Source organism: Aythya marila, assembly GCF_965140915.1.
Source record: "Aythya marila genome assembly, chromosome: 4".
Lineage (NCBI taxonomy): Eukaryota > Metazoa > Chordata > Aves > Anseriformes > Anatidae > Aythya > Aythya marila.
Window position 1 is genome coordinate 46608193 of NC_139045.1, and position 15452 is coordinate 46623644.

The 15452-nt window shown below is 38.3% G+C and overlaps 2 protein-coding genes across 4 annotated transcripts in view; one reads left to right on the forward strand and one right to left on the reverse strand.

Moving 5' to 3' along the window:
* PAQR3 (progestin and adipoQ receptor family member 3) overlaps positions 1 to 12916 on the forward strand; it is a 28993-nt gene extending 16077 nt beyond the window's left edge. Inside the window, exon 7 of one of the 3 annotated variants that reach the window (XM_082760152.1) lies at positions 12523 to 12916. The gene's annotated coding sequence lies outside the window, so the exon portion shown is untranslated. Of the gene's footprint in view, positions 1 to 1163; positions 2547 to 3381; positions 3395 to 12522 lie in introns of those variants that run through there. The other 2 variants (XM_082760154.1, XM_082760153.1) reach the window with 2 other exon arrangements.
* Positions 1 to 15452, reverse strand: part of BMP2K (BMP2 inducible kinase) — a 63965-nt gene that overhangs the window by 9718 nt on the left and 38795 nt on the right. Inside the window, exons 13-15 of the mRNA XM_082760148.1 lie at positions 15029 to 15216; positions 12930 to 13087; positions 8532 to 8645 (exon numbers count right to left, since the gene is read on the reverse strand). Coding sequence (XP_082616274.1) covers positions 8532 to 8645; positions 12930 to 13087; positions 15029 to 15216 — 460 coding nt within the window. The remainder of the gene's footprint in view (positions 1 to 8531; positions 8646 to 12929; positions 13088 to 15028; positions 15217 to 15452) is intronic.

Consider the following 15452-nt stretch of genomic DNA (forward strand, 5'->3'; position numbering starts at 1 on the left):
AGCTTATGCTTGCCTGAAGGCCATAGCAAGTTGAATTTACCTATGAAGATGCACATACCCCACTAAGCAGCCTGAACTAATAAGACACTGGGCACCATGAACACAGGACACTGCGTGCTTGGTACTAACTTCTTACGTCTCTAGCATCAATCCTGGGAACAAGGGATTTTCCTCATGAAAGCTGTTATTAACAAGCTCCATGCACATCGAACTAGGTTCCTGGCCTTCTAAGCTAATGAAAAGTAATGCTTCCCATTTAGCATTTATTTTTGTTAAAAAAATGCTGCAGTTTCATCAACTCAGTATGTTCTTAGGATTGAAAAAGCTGAGGGATGGACGTATGCACCACTTCTTCCTCAAAAATAATTCAACCATCTTATTATCTCTTGTTCTTGTAAAACAAAAAGCAATCACATTTCAGGCCATTTCTTCTTTCACAGGGAAATCAGCATACAACTTCCAAGCCAAGTAAGGTTCTCTCTTCCTATGCTTAAATTTAGACTGGAACATTAAGTTTTAGAAGGTAAATTTCTTCCTTTTTTGAGAAGGAATTAATAACCATTTTCTTCATTCAGCAGCCATTTTGCTCGTTTGCAATTGCACCCCAACTCACAATAGGAGTTTGCAGTAATGTATTTCATGTATGGATTTAAAAACAAGCTGACCAAAATGACTAAAAACATCAGGTGATTAGGGGCTGTGAGCTGTTTCTTGTTTGCTTCTGGTGTCAGATTGCTTCTTATCTACTGTAATTTTAAATGCTACATATTTGCTTTACCACTAAATTAGAATCTGGATTATTTGGCTGCTTGCTCTAGATTTCCCAAAGGTACAGCCTTCACGTTGCGCTGTAAAACCCTCTATCTCCCAAATCCCGCTGTTGTCAGTATTTACTGGAACACTAATGTTAACATAAATGCAATTAGATTTAAAAGGGGGAAAAATGAAATATTTCTAGGCTAGATAGCACCAGCATGTACACAACAAAAAACCCTTAATGTTTGTGAATATCTATGTGAGTTTACACTCTATGCTTAGACCTTTACAGATAATTTACATATGCTGAACACTGTTTAAAAAGTAAAGGGTTTTGGGACAAGAAGGGAACACACAATGGATCTTGCAAAAAGGATTTAAATATTATTTGTTAATTGTTGTCACAGTCACACTCGCCGGAAGACAAACTGCAGAAGGACATCAGCAGGACAGAAGAGATGATACCAACAGCTGCTGACATGCTGCACAAATAATTTAAGTCACACTTTTCAGGCTCTCAGCACACCTCTCCAGACAAAACATACATCAGACAGGACTCGACAATGCGTGGTCAGACATGGAAAACAGTTTCACAAAGCATATTCCATGCGCTGGTACCAATATAGGAAGCATTACAGCATCTGTCAGTAGGCACACTTAGGACTGTTACTCTTGCTGACAATATCCAGGTGATTTTGGGAGTCAATCTAGTCTTCAGGGAATCCGTATTAGCATCCTAAATCTCCTTCTTGAATCTAACAGCTACAACCCCTAGAAGTGGGATGAAGTCAGGAACAATTCGTTGAGGGACTGCACTTTCTTGAAACTCCCTTGATAAGCAAATATAAGCAAAGTTCAGTAAGTATAGAGACACTGCCTGCTCACAGTGCATGAAGTCCACATGTTGCTTGAATACTTCCAACTCCAAATCGCTCAAGTGAAACGGTAAGCACATTACTTCCAGACAGATGCAGAGACATCATGGAAGGTGTTTATAGAACTAGCAGCAGTATTGGAGTCTCCAATATTGATTAGTTTCAACAACATCTGCTATCTATCCTGGCACTAGCCATCTTTCTGACTTCTTGTTTTTGTAATGGCACTAGGGCTCAGTCATCATGCACTGCCTGCAGCTTCAACGTCCTTGTTGAGCCATCTTAGGAATGGAGAAACACAAAGGAAGAGGAAGCACAAGCCTGTGCTTATACAAATCCACCGGCCCGCTTAAGAAAACTCCCTAGAAATCCTTTCCAGTTGTACCACCATCACAGCGACAGGCAATTAATTACTTGCCTGGTAGCTCATCAGCTTCACACCCCTCATTTCAATGCCAACAACCTCTGAACAGGCTTTCTCCATTTCAAGGTCTTAAACCCTGAAGTTCCTCACATCCACCTTCTCTCTCCTCCCAGCAGGTATCAATGTTAATGCTTTATCACAGCAAGACACTTAATGCATTTTGTACAGAAACAAAATAGGCAAACAGACAGTGACTTTTACAGGGATTAGCAATGCACACGCTACAGTCACAGCACAACATTATTAAAAGTTTCAGGATCAGCACCTATGACCCTACGTGCACAGCCTGAACAAGAAAGCAAGTAGCATATGTCAAGTGACACTCCTAGCTGCAGCTCCTCCTACTACAGGCTTTTCAAGAAAAGCCTTGAAAAAGCTTTTCAAGAAAAAGTTGTGAAATATTTCAGAAGTGGTGACCTGACTGCTCCCACATTTATGTTTTTCAGGAAACAGCCAGTATCTTGCTTTCTTCTTCATTTTGTATCAAGGTGATGTAAATCAACAGAGCCACCTGCTCCATGCAGGCTTCAGTTTAAGACACTGCTCTTACACCTCTTCTAGACTGATGCAGCCAAAATTAGAAAATGGTTCTGCACGTGCTCTCATCTGCAGTGTCTGTGGCTTACTCCCAGTGACAGGGAGAAAATGGCAGCAGACTGGTGTCAAAACCAGACCAAAGGAACAAAAACATCTTCCATATAGCTGTCAGCTTTAAAGCTAGGATGGGAATGATTTTGTTCTAGTGTTTTCAACAGCATTTCAAAATCTTTCACTCCTCAGGAAGTTAGTAAACTAAATAAATACTAAAAGCACTACAAGTAGAAACTTATTGTGCCAAAATGGAAAAATTCCCCTGTTAATGACAAGTTAATGCTCTGGTCAAATAGATACCAAAAATTAAGTGTTCCGTCATGTTGGTTTCATGCAATCTTCTCAAACTGAACTGTTGCAAAGACTGTTCAGATGAATATTTATAGAAAAGCTGAAAAATGTGGAGTAACATCTGTTTGTAATGTACTGTTCAGATTACTACACTTCTAATCAGGTTTGCATCTTGTAGGAGACAATTGTTCTTCGCTCAAATGCAAGCCAGGCGGAACATCTTTAATCATATAAGAAGATCCCAATCTTCAAGGAAATTTTCTGTTCTGATGTTCTTTTTCTAGACATCCGATTATAAGAGGATGAATTCCCTCTAACAACTGAAGTAATTACATGCCTTCTGCTGGTTCATCATTTTAGGGTATTGCGGGAGTGGCAAAAGAGTGGGGCATAAGGGCTTTAAGCTTTCTTTGAATTGGTAACATACTGCCGCCATCATTCCAGAGCAATTTGCCACATGTCAGGCCCAAGGATTACCCATGCGCTGCAACTAAATCTGCACTACTTCTTTGACAACAGCCAGAGCAGCAGCTGCTGAATACTGTAATGGATTTGCACCGCTTACCACCTTTATTTTCAAGAACAACAACAAAAAAGAATAAAACGCTTCTGCCTAGCATCTCTTGCTTAGAAATTCTTTTGAATACTTGCATAGTCTGTGTGTTGAAGCACGTACAGAAAAAAGGGCGACCGTGACTGTTCGAAGATTTGACTAGAAAAAAAATAAATCAGTGAAGCATTTTGGAGAGGAAAAAGCACACCACTGGCACAGACTGCATATACCATTTATTTTTGCCAAGTGTGAATTATCTCAAGCTCCTTTGAAAGTCTTATTGGGAAAAGACATCTGAAGATGATCTTGATACAGGGAAGCACCCTGAATGTGCACTCCGCAAATATTAACCATGTCCGAAAGCCGTACTGAGGAAAGGTTATGCAGTAAAACATCCGTATTTTCAGGAAGTAAAAAAACCGATATGAACCAATTTTAATTGTCAAGTCAACCAAATCTGGAGGACTGCACAAATGCCCAGGCTTGTGCATTTTTAAACACAATTCAAGAATATCAGTTGCCCAAGCAGCGTTAACTGATGACATGAGCTCTTCAGTGTTGTACAGGAAGCTGATACAAGTTACTTGTGTACTCATGGTTGGTATTTCATGCTAAATGACAGCATGTTGTGCCTCATTTAAGCTCCAGACTGCACCGTAGTCCAATGGCTCCAAGGCTATGGTATATAAATTCCTCGTGGATTGAAACGTCATTAGAAGCAGCATACAAAATAAGTAACCAAATGAGTAGTCTCTGGCAATTCTTCATGCTGGAAGAATGCATTTCCCTGGTGCAAAGCAGTGCACAGTAATCATCAGCTACTGCTGCAGAGTCCATTCAGTGACACGTCCAGAGCTCCAGACTGCTTCCATCATACTGCTATTAGTGTGCAGTTAGCCCGTTTTCTGCCTGATCCATATAGCTGTGACTATGCGAGTTACATACCACACCACGAAATTGCTCTTATTCCAAGACATATACCATAACGACCACATTAATGAGTCTTTGAGTGCAAAGAATCTGGAAATAAAAAGGAAGACACAGAACCATGCTTCCTTTTATTCCTGGTCTCTGCACAGTGAACACACATGCAGTGACTGGAAAGGGATTGCCTATATATGTTTGAAGAAACAATAGTTAGTTCATCAAGAACCGCTACGTATACAGCACAAAAGATGAGCTTTACAGATATTCAGTAGGACAATTAAACAAACCAGAACTGGAGCTTTATCCTAGTAAGAGAAGCCAGCTCACTGAGGTTCTCCACTGGAGCAAAGCACTTAGTAGATGGCTTCAGGTCCACCACACTGGGGTGGAAATCCCAGGTTTTCCAACTTCTCCACTCCTTACACGGTTCACCAGCATCACAGCAACATTTTGAGAGTTAACTTCAAATATTTTATTACTTTTGTGAATTCCAGTATTAAACTGAGGGAAGCAAAAGGCAAGGCAATTTAGCCCATTCTAATCCCAGAAAGAATTAGCACAGCAAACCGTACTGTGTTCAATACATTTGCTTCTTAGAATTTGGTAACTGCAGTAAAGTTACATCTGTTCTGAGTTTCAGAAATGCTCAAGATGTTGATAAAAGACATTACAAGAGATGCTTAACACACGTGTGAACCAAGTTTCCATTCCAAAATGCTGACTACATGACCCAGTTTTTCCACTGCAACCATCCATTGATTCAGGCAGTGTATTCAGGAACTGCAATCTGTTTTCCACATGCTAGGTGTCTGTCCTAACTGACTACTCAGTGGCTATTCAGCTGTGCTTCCTCCCTCTCTTTTTAGTAAAATACTTGCAATGTTTGTTTTGTTTCCATCAGATTGAGTGGTGGAATTCCTTCTCAACATTTTCTACTCCATTCACCTCAAGCTCTAAGTAATTTCACTGAGCAATAAAATAGATTGTACAACAAGTTTACACGTGGTACTTCCAAAAACACTTTTAATGGGACAGAAACCAAGTGTGTATAACACTAAGTGCTTCTACACCACTTTCTTATCAGCCACAATAGAAGGAACCCATCGTGTTTTGGCTAATTTCAGTATCTGCATAGCCTGCCAAGTGACGCACGTGCTGTTGCTGCCTGTCCATTCCCACCTGAGAAGAGTAAGCAGAGGAGCTCTGACAGACAAGCAGCGTGAGACCATCCACTTCCAGGTTCTCCTTCCCGGTGATCCTTGCAGCAGCAGCAGCCTTAAGTCCACTCCCAGCTCCCCAGGGAAAATCCCAGGGACTCACCACTCACAATGCTGCACAGTCTTTTCCAGGTGAGGTGATCAAAGTTTTAATGTTTTAGCCTCTGTACCACCGTTAGCCTTGCACCACCTTCCCAGACACACGTAGATGATAGCACTTGGCTGGAATACCAGCACCTCATATTAAGTTGTTAAGTCAGAAGATGATACATAACCTTTGGCTTCTTTGCAGCTAACTCATAGCAAATAATAGAGATTTAGTCAAATACTTCTTTCAGAAAATCTGTAAGCTTCCAAAACACAGAAAATTGTCTGGGTCATTCTACCCAGCTACAGTCCACATACAGTAACTTATATGAACCTGAGACTGATGTCACAACAACAAGAAAAAAGCAGAAACAGACCACAATTACAACCCAAAGATTAATAGAATAGAACACGTCTTCAATAGCAACTCTTGCTGCTTAATGAAGTCAAATTTTTACTTTGTTTTTAATTTTAAATAACCTGTACTGGTAACATTAACATTCCATCTTATCACAGATCAAAAAGTCAGAAGTCAGTAGTCAAATCTGGGTGAATAGTAAGAAAACACTCCTTATTTGCACTGTAGACACATTACAAAAATAAATGAAACTTTTTCTCTAAATAGATAAAGCCAGCTTCTTCCCCAAATATTGAGGAAGTGTTTGAGATATTAATCATGTTTCACTTCCTACTCAGTCACCCTCCCTCTGACTCCCTGAATGAGATACTCATGAAGACTCTCTCTTAGTTAAATCTCTTATAATAACACAGAACAAGACAGAAAAATAACATTTTACAGCAATGGTAAGAACAAGAGAACATACAAATAAGATTGTTTGTCATTTCTTTTCTAGAAAACACCCACCTAGAAAGAAAATATATCTAAGTCAACATCATTCTTCTTTCCTTAGGTGGCTTACAACACATGCTTTAAAGACACTTCCAAGAACAATCCTGTGTGGAATTCTACAATTTAGTTTGTAGAAGACATTTTCAGATTTAAACACCTATCAGATCACATTTGTTGGCTAAGCATAATTCACTGTTAACAGTGAATTAAGAACACCTTCCTTGAAATCAAGCCCGTATGTACTCTAGTTTAAATCCCAGCTCTGAGCCAGTAGACAAAAGCTACTGAAAAACAAGGATTTCTTTGTTCCCTTTTGTTTGTTTTTAACAAGCATACATATCAGTTCCAAAACAACTCCAGATTTCTCAAGCAGTGTGTTTTTAGTCCATGACTGAACTTTTGTATTGTTTTGCATGTCAAGAATTAAAGCTCAGATTGAATTTAACCAAGGCAAATTCACATGACATAACATATCGACGCCATTGATTGAAGTCTAAGTTGCATTATATGTACCTTCAAAACAGCAACAATTAGATTTCAAAGGCCAAAAGTGAGAAAATAAATAAAAGTAACTCCTATACGCGTGGTTATCAGTGTGTAGAAGAGCAGGCACCTGATAGTTGCCATTGAAAGTTAAAGGTAACTATTATTGTTTATTTGGCATGTAAATTTAGGCTCACCCATAAAACAAACCAACCTCTTTCATGAAGACTGTAGGGTAAATGCTTCCAAACTGACTACTATTGGCAGAGCAAGTTCTCTTCACTTCAGAACTGCTTTCAAATTGTATTAAAATACTGCACTCTAACAAGATGACTCAAAACAACCTTGTCCTCACTGAGTGAGCAGAATGAAGAGAAACTAAGAAAACAGCAATAGACTTAATAGAATTAATTGTTCCTGAATTAAGAATTAAATCTTTCTGACAACAGGAGCAGACACTAATACAGAGACTTGGTGGTTTTTATCCCCCCGAACAAACTGCCTTCTACAATACAAAAGCATTACCCTGTTAATTCTTCACCATGTATAGTACAAGAGCATTTGTGAGCAATAAACCCTAGCAGATGATCTTTAAGAATGCAAGGTGAAAGCAAAAGTAAACATAGTTTCTAACTCAGGTTGACCCCGAAGTGATTTATTTTAAGGCACTTTACGCTTTTGAAATTAGATAAAAACAGGTAACAGTTATATTAAGGCACCTTTATGCCAACACAGTCTCAACAAAACATAGGGAAGTGTTTAAGTGGCTCCATAAGCAGCTGAAACTCTTCTGACCATTAATTCTTACACAGCTTTTACTTTACCTCAGGTATCAAAATTATGATTCAAGTACTGATCAGAAAAATGTTAAAACATTAAGTTGCAGGATTATGTAGTTTTACTTTCACAATCAGTGGTCACATACAATGTTATTTTTACTTCCAACCAAGTTAAAAAAAAAAAAAAAAATCAACTAAAACACAGTGAATCCCACCCACTCCAAATTTACATATGACAAGATATTTCCCTTGTTTTGAACCAACTTTCTCCAAAAAATATTCAATTCAGTGCAGCAAAAACATACATTCCTTACTTGTCTGGAAAACTGAACTAGTGAAACAGAATTATTTAGAAGTAGGCTATAGGAAATAATCAAAATCTGGTCATAGCAAGTAATTTGCTTTCAGCAGAACTACTGGATCTACTTGAGATTCATACCTCAGTTGTTCAATGTATTTTCACTGCCAAGACAACAGTGTCTGTACATTGTTCAAGTACCAGGAATTGGATGCAGAGATATTTTTTTACTTAGAGGTAATCAACTTAAAAAAATACTGTTAAAAATCATCTACTGCAATGAGGCAGCCAACGTCTTTGATCTTTCTTTGGTCATTTAACTGGACACACATACTCAACAGATACAGATATATAAGTAGACACATAAACATGAGGTAGTGATGTTACAGTTGTAACTTGCCTGGGTGAGAAATGAAAGGAACAGAACCAAAGGGATCTTCGGGAGGATTTTTCTGTGGAGCAGAATGTAGCTCCACATTCTTATCTGAAGATGCTCTCCTGTCCACCAGCCTGTCTGTAAAAAATAAAAATGAAACAGAACAAAAAATAAAATAAAATAAAATAAAAATGGCAGGTGTTATGCCAACATAAAGATATCTACTCTTCAGGGTGAGGGAGCTATATACTTGATTTTTACTTTCTTGTTTTATTATGTTTTAAAAGATTTTTCATATCTTAAATTCATACTTCTTGACCATTCAGGAAAATTCACTTGCACAAACTTTTGTTTTTGTTTGTTTGTTTTTTGGTTTGCCTTTTTTTTTTCTTTTTCCTTTTAATAATACCTCTGCCTAACCAGAAGCATATATTTCCTGACCAAATGTTTAACACGAGGGCATCTTTTACACCTTATATGCAGCCTATGTGTTCAGCAATATAAACAACTAGTTCTCTGTACTTTTCAGCCTTTTAAACCAGAATCATTATCCAAATGCAGCTGAGACTGCAGATATGAGAGAGCTATGATCAGGTACCACTTGCCACAGCTGACTCTTCACAAGTTATTTATCCCATGACATCCAATACCGTATTTATCCAAGACATACAGCTGTTTCCATTTGAATGACAGGCCCAAAACTGTTCACAGATCCATTCTCTGGGGACTGTCTCAAGTACCAGAAGCACATCTGCACAAAGAAAACCTGCTAAGTGCTACAGCTCCTCAGTTCCTTCAGACTACACATCCTGCAAAGGGCACAGGCCCAGAGCAGCATGGGCTTTGCATCCACAGGGGTCTTTGCTAAAGCATTGAGATGGTTTTGGGACTAACAACAATCTTTGTGCAGCATGAAGCATACTGGAGTATTTGTTCCTGGTGAGAATGCTGACTGCCCATAGCTCCCAGTTTCACAGAGCATTAAGTGATTACAGGAGCTCCTTCAGTAACAATCCATAAACCAGACAAACAGTGTACACAGAGACCACAAACTCCATCTTTTGACTACATCAAAGTGCTCCACAATAAGTACTCAGTTCAGAAGTCTTCATGCAACTGCTTATTAATTCATATAGCAACGATCATCTTTTTACTATGGAAATCTTCCCCAAGTCTAAGCAAAGTATTCTGCTCTAGGAGCTAGCTCCCTTCGTAAAGATAAAAAAATGAATCACCAGAGCAATACCCATCACTAAGCACACCAAACATTAACCTGTTATAAATACAAAAAAATCAAATAGCAAAGGTAGCCTGACAAAAACAGTGACGTCTCGATCCTCTGACAAGGGCTGTACATATTCCTGTATTATTGGCATGAGCAACAAATTCAAAAATATTTTGAATTCATGTATAATGGATGCATCAGCTCAACAATACAAGCCAAGCTTTTGCACATGGAAAGAAAGGATTAGCATTCTGAATGCCACACTCAGCACTACGTAACACAACCAAAAAACAGACTTATGCAACACTGTACACGAGTTCTACAGGACAGGACAGCCAGTGGATTTAGTAACAGAAAATAAAACAATCTCTTTGCCAAACCCAAATCTTCAATTCTCCTTCGTCCAGATGGCAAAATGATTCACAGTAAACTCAAAAACTGAACACAATTACTTGGCAGTAAAACATCAACTTTCTCTCACAAGAAATAACCTAAATCTAAAGAGAATTGAGCATTGACCCTTAAAACACATTTGAGAAAATTCCAGAAAGTATTACACAGTTAGTTTTATAGCCACAATTTTTAATTGTACAACAAATCTCCCAATTTCTCATTACTCCAGGTAAATTTGAGCTAGTACAAGTAGACAAAATTCAGCATAAATATTTTGCAGCAGCAGTAACACTGCAAGGGAAGCTCGTAAGATCTTTGGCACAACTCCTGTAATACCAAAAAAAAAAAAAAAAAAAAAGTTAAAAGGACCTTGAAATCTTTTACTTATGTATCTGTGTGCACACAAACACACAGATTAGAACTAACAACCCCACCAGCTCCACTTAACCTCTAACTGAAATCAAGCCAGAAGCCCGAAGACAATCTCCAGCTCCATCTCATTACGTATAAACAAGCCTGCCACCTAGTGTACTATTGGTCAAGTCAACAATAATGATTTTTGACATTTTCTGTATTCCAGTGACTGAAAAACCCTAGCATTGGTTATTACTGAGCAGAACTATGCCATTATGTTTACATTCCTCATAGAGCATTTGAAAGTATATGGCATATTATCATATTGAGCTCTTGTGTGCACTGATTTATTGTCGCTCAGAGGTGAAGGAAGAGCCAAAAACATGCCTAAATTAGATCTATTCTTTAAAGTGTTTATAGCATTTTAGCACATAGTACAAACATTGGATAAGGGAATTAAAGTAGCAGTTAACTGTCCTATCTGCTACAGATTTAATGGAAGCCGTTAGCAGCATTTAGTTCCAAGTTATTCTTTCTTCTTCTATAAATGCAGTCTAACAGTTCATATCCAGTTCAGCATTTTGGCATATAGAAGGGATTGCACTGTCATGCTCTCACGTTGGTGAGCCAGCTGCAACTGTTAGGAGGCAAGCAGTGACAGCCAGGACCTCTGGACAGCTTTATGACTATCTGAGCCACCCTCTGCTTTGTGTTTGCATGGTTCTGTATCAAATTCTCATAACCCAACTTAAATACAACGTCAGAAGGCCTAACAATGAGGTGTACAGAATGAAATACACATAGCATAGGTGTTCAAGACTGTCATAAAGCTTCCTCACTGAACAGCTTTATAGGAAGCTTATGAGAGCCTACAACGAAAAGTAATCATCCCATTCTTAAAGCCATTGACTTAAATAACTCTTTATTATTCTAGACTTCCATTAAAATTTGTAAACAATCACAACGTGTAAAACAGAATAGTCAAATTCCGTTATTTTGCTTCATGTCTTCCAACAGTTGGTATTTTCCCAGATTACTAGAAGCAGCCTATTCAGCTACACCATGCCAACAATTTCCTATACAGCATCTTCCAGCTTTTCTGTAAAGCCACTTTAAGTATAACCTTGGTTAATATATTCTTCTCTACTTAAATTTGTTTGTAACACATGGCTTAGCCAAACCAAATTCATAAAATTTAACTAAACTATAGTCAGATATCCACCAGTCAGATAAAGATTCTGGAAATGGATAACGTTATACTGACCTTTTGATTCAAGCTAGCCTACTTCAGATTCAAAGGTTCATCAATTCAAAGTCTTCTAAGGCTTTCTTTGAAATGAGCAAGCCTAACATATCCAATTCTACTACTTTGAAAAATAATTTCAAATCACAAACTTAGACTTGCAAAGAATCTTTACTCTTCAGCTAGTATGTTATCCATTTCCTCAAAATGATAGCAAGAATGGTTGTTTTACTGCAGAATGCATATAAGGCTCCATCTGCATCTCAAAAATAGGAGTCTTATGAGATCAACGCAGGAAACAAGTGGAAACCATCAGCTATCCCTGGAGACAGACACAAATCATACCAATGACGCTCCTTCAGGATGTATGTGTAACGCGCACATCTCATTCAGCTACATTTAAGCACCCAGAAATCCAAGAAGAAAGACTCAACTGAAAGCACCATTTTTTTCCAATTACCTGAAATTCCACTTTACTATCTTTTTAATTGCAATAGACTTGCTGAGAGTATATATGTTTGTTTTGTTTTTTGACATTGTCACATCTTACAAGTCTTGCAAATAAATCTGATCGTGACAACTAGTTTTAGGAAGAGCATCTAATGAACATGTGTTAAGTAATTAAAAAAAAAGCAAATAACTCCAAGTAAAAACCATTGAGATAGCTGACTTCAAGAGAGAAAAAAAAGTTTATTCAACTATTGCCATATCAGAACAATAAAGCAGCCCTTACATGTAGCCACTCATCAAAAAGGACATTACAAAACATTAACATAATGTAATAGATCATTTTCTTTCAGGCATTTTCAAAGGACATATCAGACCCACAGAATCTTCTGCTCTCGTGTGCAAGAAAAAAAAGCTGAAGAGGAATGAAGCAAGCAGCCAAACTGTTCTGACAACATACCTCTGCTGTTCAGAGCTTTTTGACAACCAAGGTGACGTAAGCAGTGCTTAAGAGCTAAAATATAGCCATTTCTGCAGTATTTCAGCCAGTAACTACCAGTTATAGACAGTGAGCTCCTATTGCACACATTTTCAAAATGAGGAAGGAAAGAAGACAGGCCCAACTCTGCCCTCAAATGCTCAGAAAGAATTTTCTGTACACAGACCACAGGCCCTTCGATAAGACAGGTGATGGCACTGCTGAGCAACTATGGAGCCCTTATTTACTCTGAAGCAAAATAAGCCTTCAAGCGTCCCTTACTTGATCTTAGCAGGTCAAATTCTCTGTCCAGCAGCTCCTCCTCTGTCAACTTGGAAAAATTGTCCTCTCCAAATGGATTCCAGCCTGACATATCAGGTGGGTTATTGATGCTCTGCTTTGGGTAACTGGTAATTGTCTCAGCATCAGGAATACCAGACCTGTAAAGTCAGTTCATGGAAACAAAAAGTAATGTTATAGGATTGTCTATCTGGGTGAAAATGGATTATATGCTTCATTATGTCAAAATATTATATACAAATAACACACGTGCATTAATGGCTTATCTGAAATATATCTGAAAACTAATTAAAGATAAAATGAAACACTTAGAACATGTGGTTTGGCTCCATCATTTCTGTATGCAAACCTTGTACACTTCGTCAATTTATTAATTGTAACAAAAGCACAGAACCTTTTGTCAGAATGGTCTGCAAGACTAAAAACTCTATTTCACCTTGTTCATTCCTATACTGTCATAGCAGTCTTGTTTTCTTAAGAAAAAGAAGAAAACAGCCCATCAGGTACATTCAAAATTTTTATTTACTCTCCTTATTTGCTTGGATACTAGAAAACCTTTGATCAGATACATTTTCCATTTTAAGCAAGTTTTGGCAAATTAAGTCTATCACTTATCCAGTTGTCTGAATTGAACTAGAAAAGCAATCAAATAACAAGTTACTGCCTCTTAAATGGTTCTCCATCTATGCCTAGACGGGCGCTGCAGGCCACACATGCAGCCAAGCTCCACGAGCAACCATCGCTCCAAGGCAAGAGGAAGGGCAAAGGGCTCCCTCCTCTCAGTTCATGTCCTCTCAGCCCTTCCTACAGGACTACTTGCTCTTTCTACTGAGAGAAGGGCAACACGTAATACATCACAATGCAATGCAACACACGTAGTACGTCAAGAGAAAATAAATTGCCCCTTGCTATAAGATAAGCAGTCATATTTTGGGTTAAAAGATCACCCTTAAGCAATGCAAATTGTTGCTATCTCTCTAGTCATTGATTTGAAGCTTAATAGCAGCCATAAATCTTTAGTCATACACACATAAGAATACTATTTACTCTGTCCAAAGGCTTGACCAAAGAACGGGTATTAAGTGGCAGATCTGGGCACAGAAGCACAGGCAAATACTTTCTGCTAGAGATTATACTACCTAATTGGTGTGATGAAGCCAAACAATATAGTGTATCAACCCAGCAGGAAAATATTTTGCCTTTTACTCTTTCAACACACAGCTAGAAGAGACTAAAAATGACAGCAGCAGGTGAAACATGCAGGTTTCAATATTAACTGAAAATCTGTATCGACAAAGACTGTACTATAGACTGCAGGGTTACCATTAAGTACAAAAGGCTTCTATTTCAAATGCAGTAATAGTAGGCAACTACATGTGCATGTGTCTCTACACACACACACACACTAACCTAGCTCAGAACATCAGTGAAACTAGGCAAGTGTATGATTTTAAGTTATGAAAAAAACTTTTAGTTGTTACTTTAATTCTACATATTGCTTCCAGCGAGAATTCATGAGAAAGTCATTTTCCATTATACATTACTAAACAAGGGGAAATCCATGGGCTTCTTCAAAGGGACCTTCTCAGTGATACATTCCATCACAGAACAAAGTCAGACCACTGATCAACAGACAGAAGAGTTGAAACCTCTACCAAAACAATCTCAACTATAAAGCCTATCTTAAAGCAGTATCCTCCAAATTGGATTGAAGAACAAGAAATGGTAAAATTATGGTTTGAGATAAGTTTCAAATGCCCACTGCCTCATTAAATATATGCTGTGAACACCCATACGTAGCAAGTTGCTCAGCAGTCAGTTTCCTGGGAAAAGCCCATGGACAAGAAAAAACAGAAGATAAGGACTTAAATTAAAGTTCTATCAGGCTCATCTATTGATGAGTTGAGTGTCCCTGTCTCCTCCCCTACAGTGCCCCAAATATCCATTACCACTAAGCAATTAGTTTTAGCAATTCTTTACTACTGAAAAAAGCAGTTTGTGCAGAAGGGTAGTAGTGCTTATTACAATCAACAATGTAAGCAATTAGTAATCCTTGGGTACACCTGTGTCAGAATACTTGCCTGTTTGCAGCATAGGGAGAATCTGCCACCATTCCAGCACGTGCTGGAAGTGATGTAGGGTAGGAGATTAAGGCTGGTGAGAAGTCTTGTGGAGAAGTGATAAATTCAGGAGATTGCGGCTGTTGTGACCGCTGCTGCTGCTGAGCAAGCATCTGCTGCTGTATAAGAGCCTGCTGATATTGCTGCGCCTAAATAAGACAGTCACCACATTACTAAAATTCTCATAAGACAATGCAAAGCTTTTTGCTAACTAATAATACTGGCCTCACAGCCAAATGCACCAACAACTATCGAACTCCAGAAAAGGCTGGTAGCTTCACCAGAAACAAGAAACCAGTCTGTCCACTAAATAGGTGAAAAGGAATTGCCTTGTGATTTCTTCCTCTTCCAAAATATTGCTTAGCTTTTTATAATTATTGAAAAC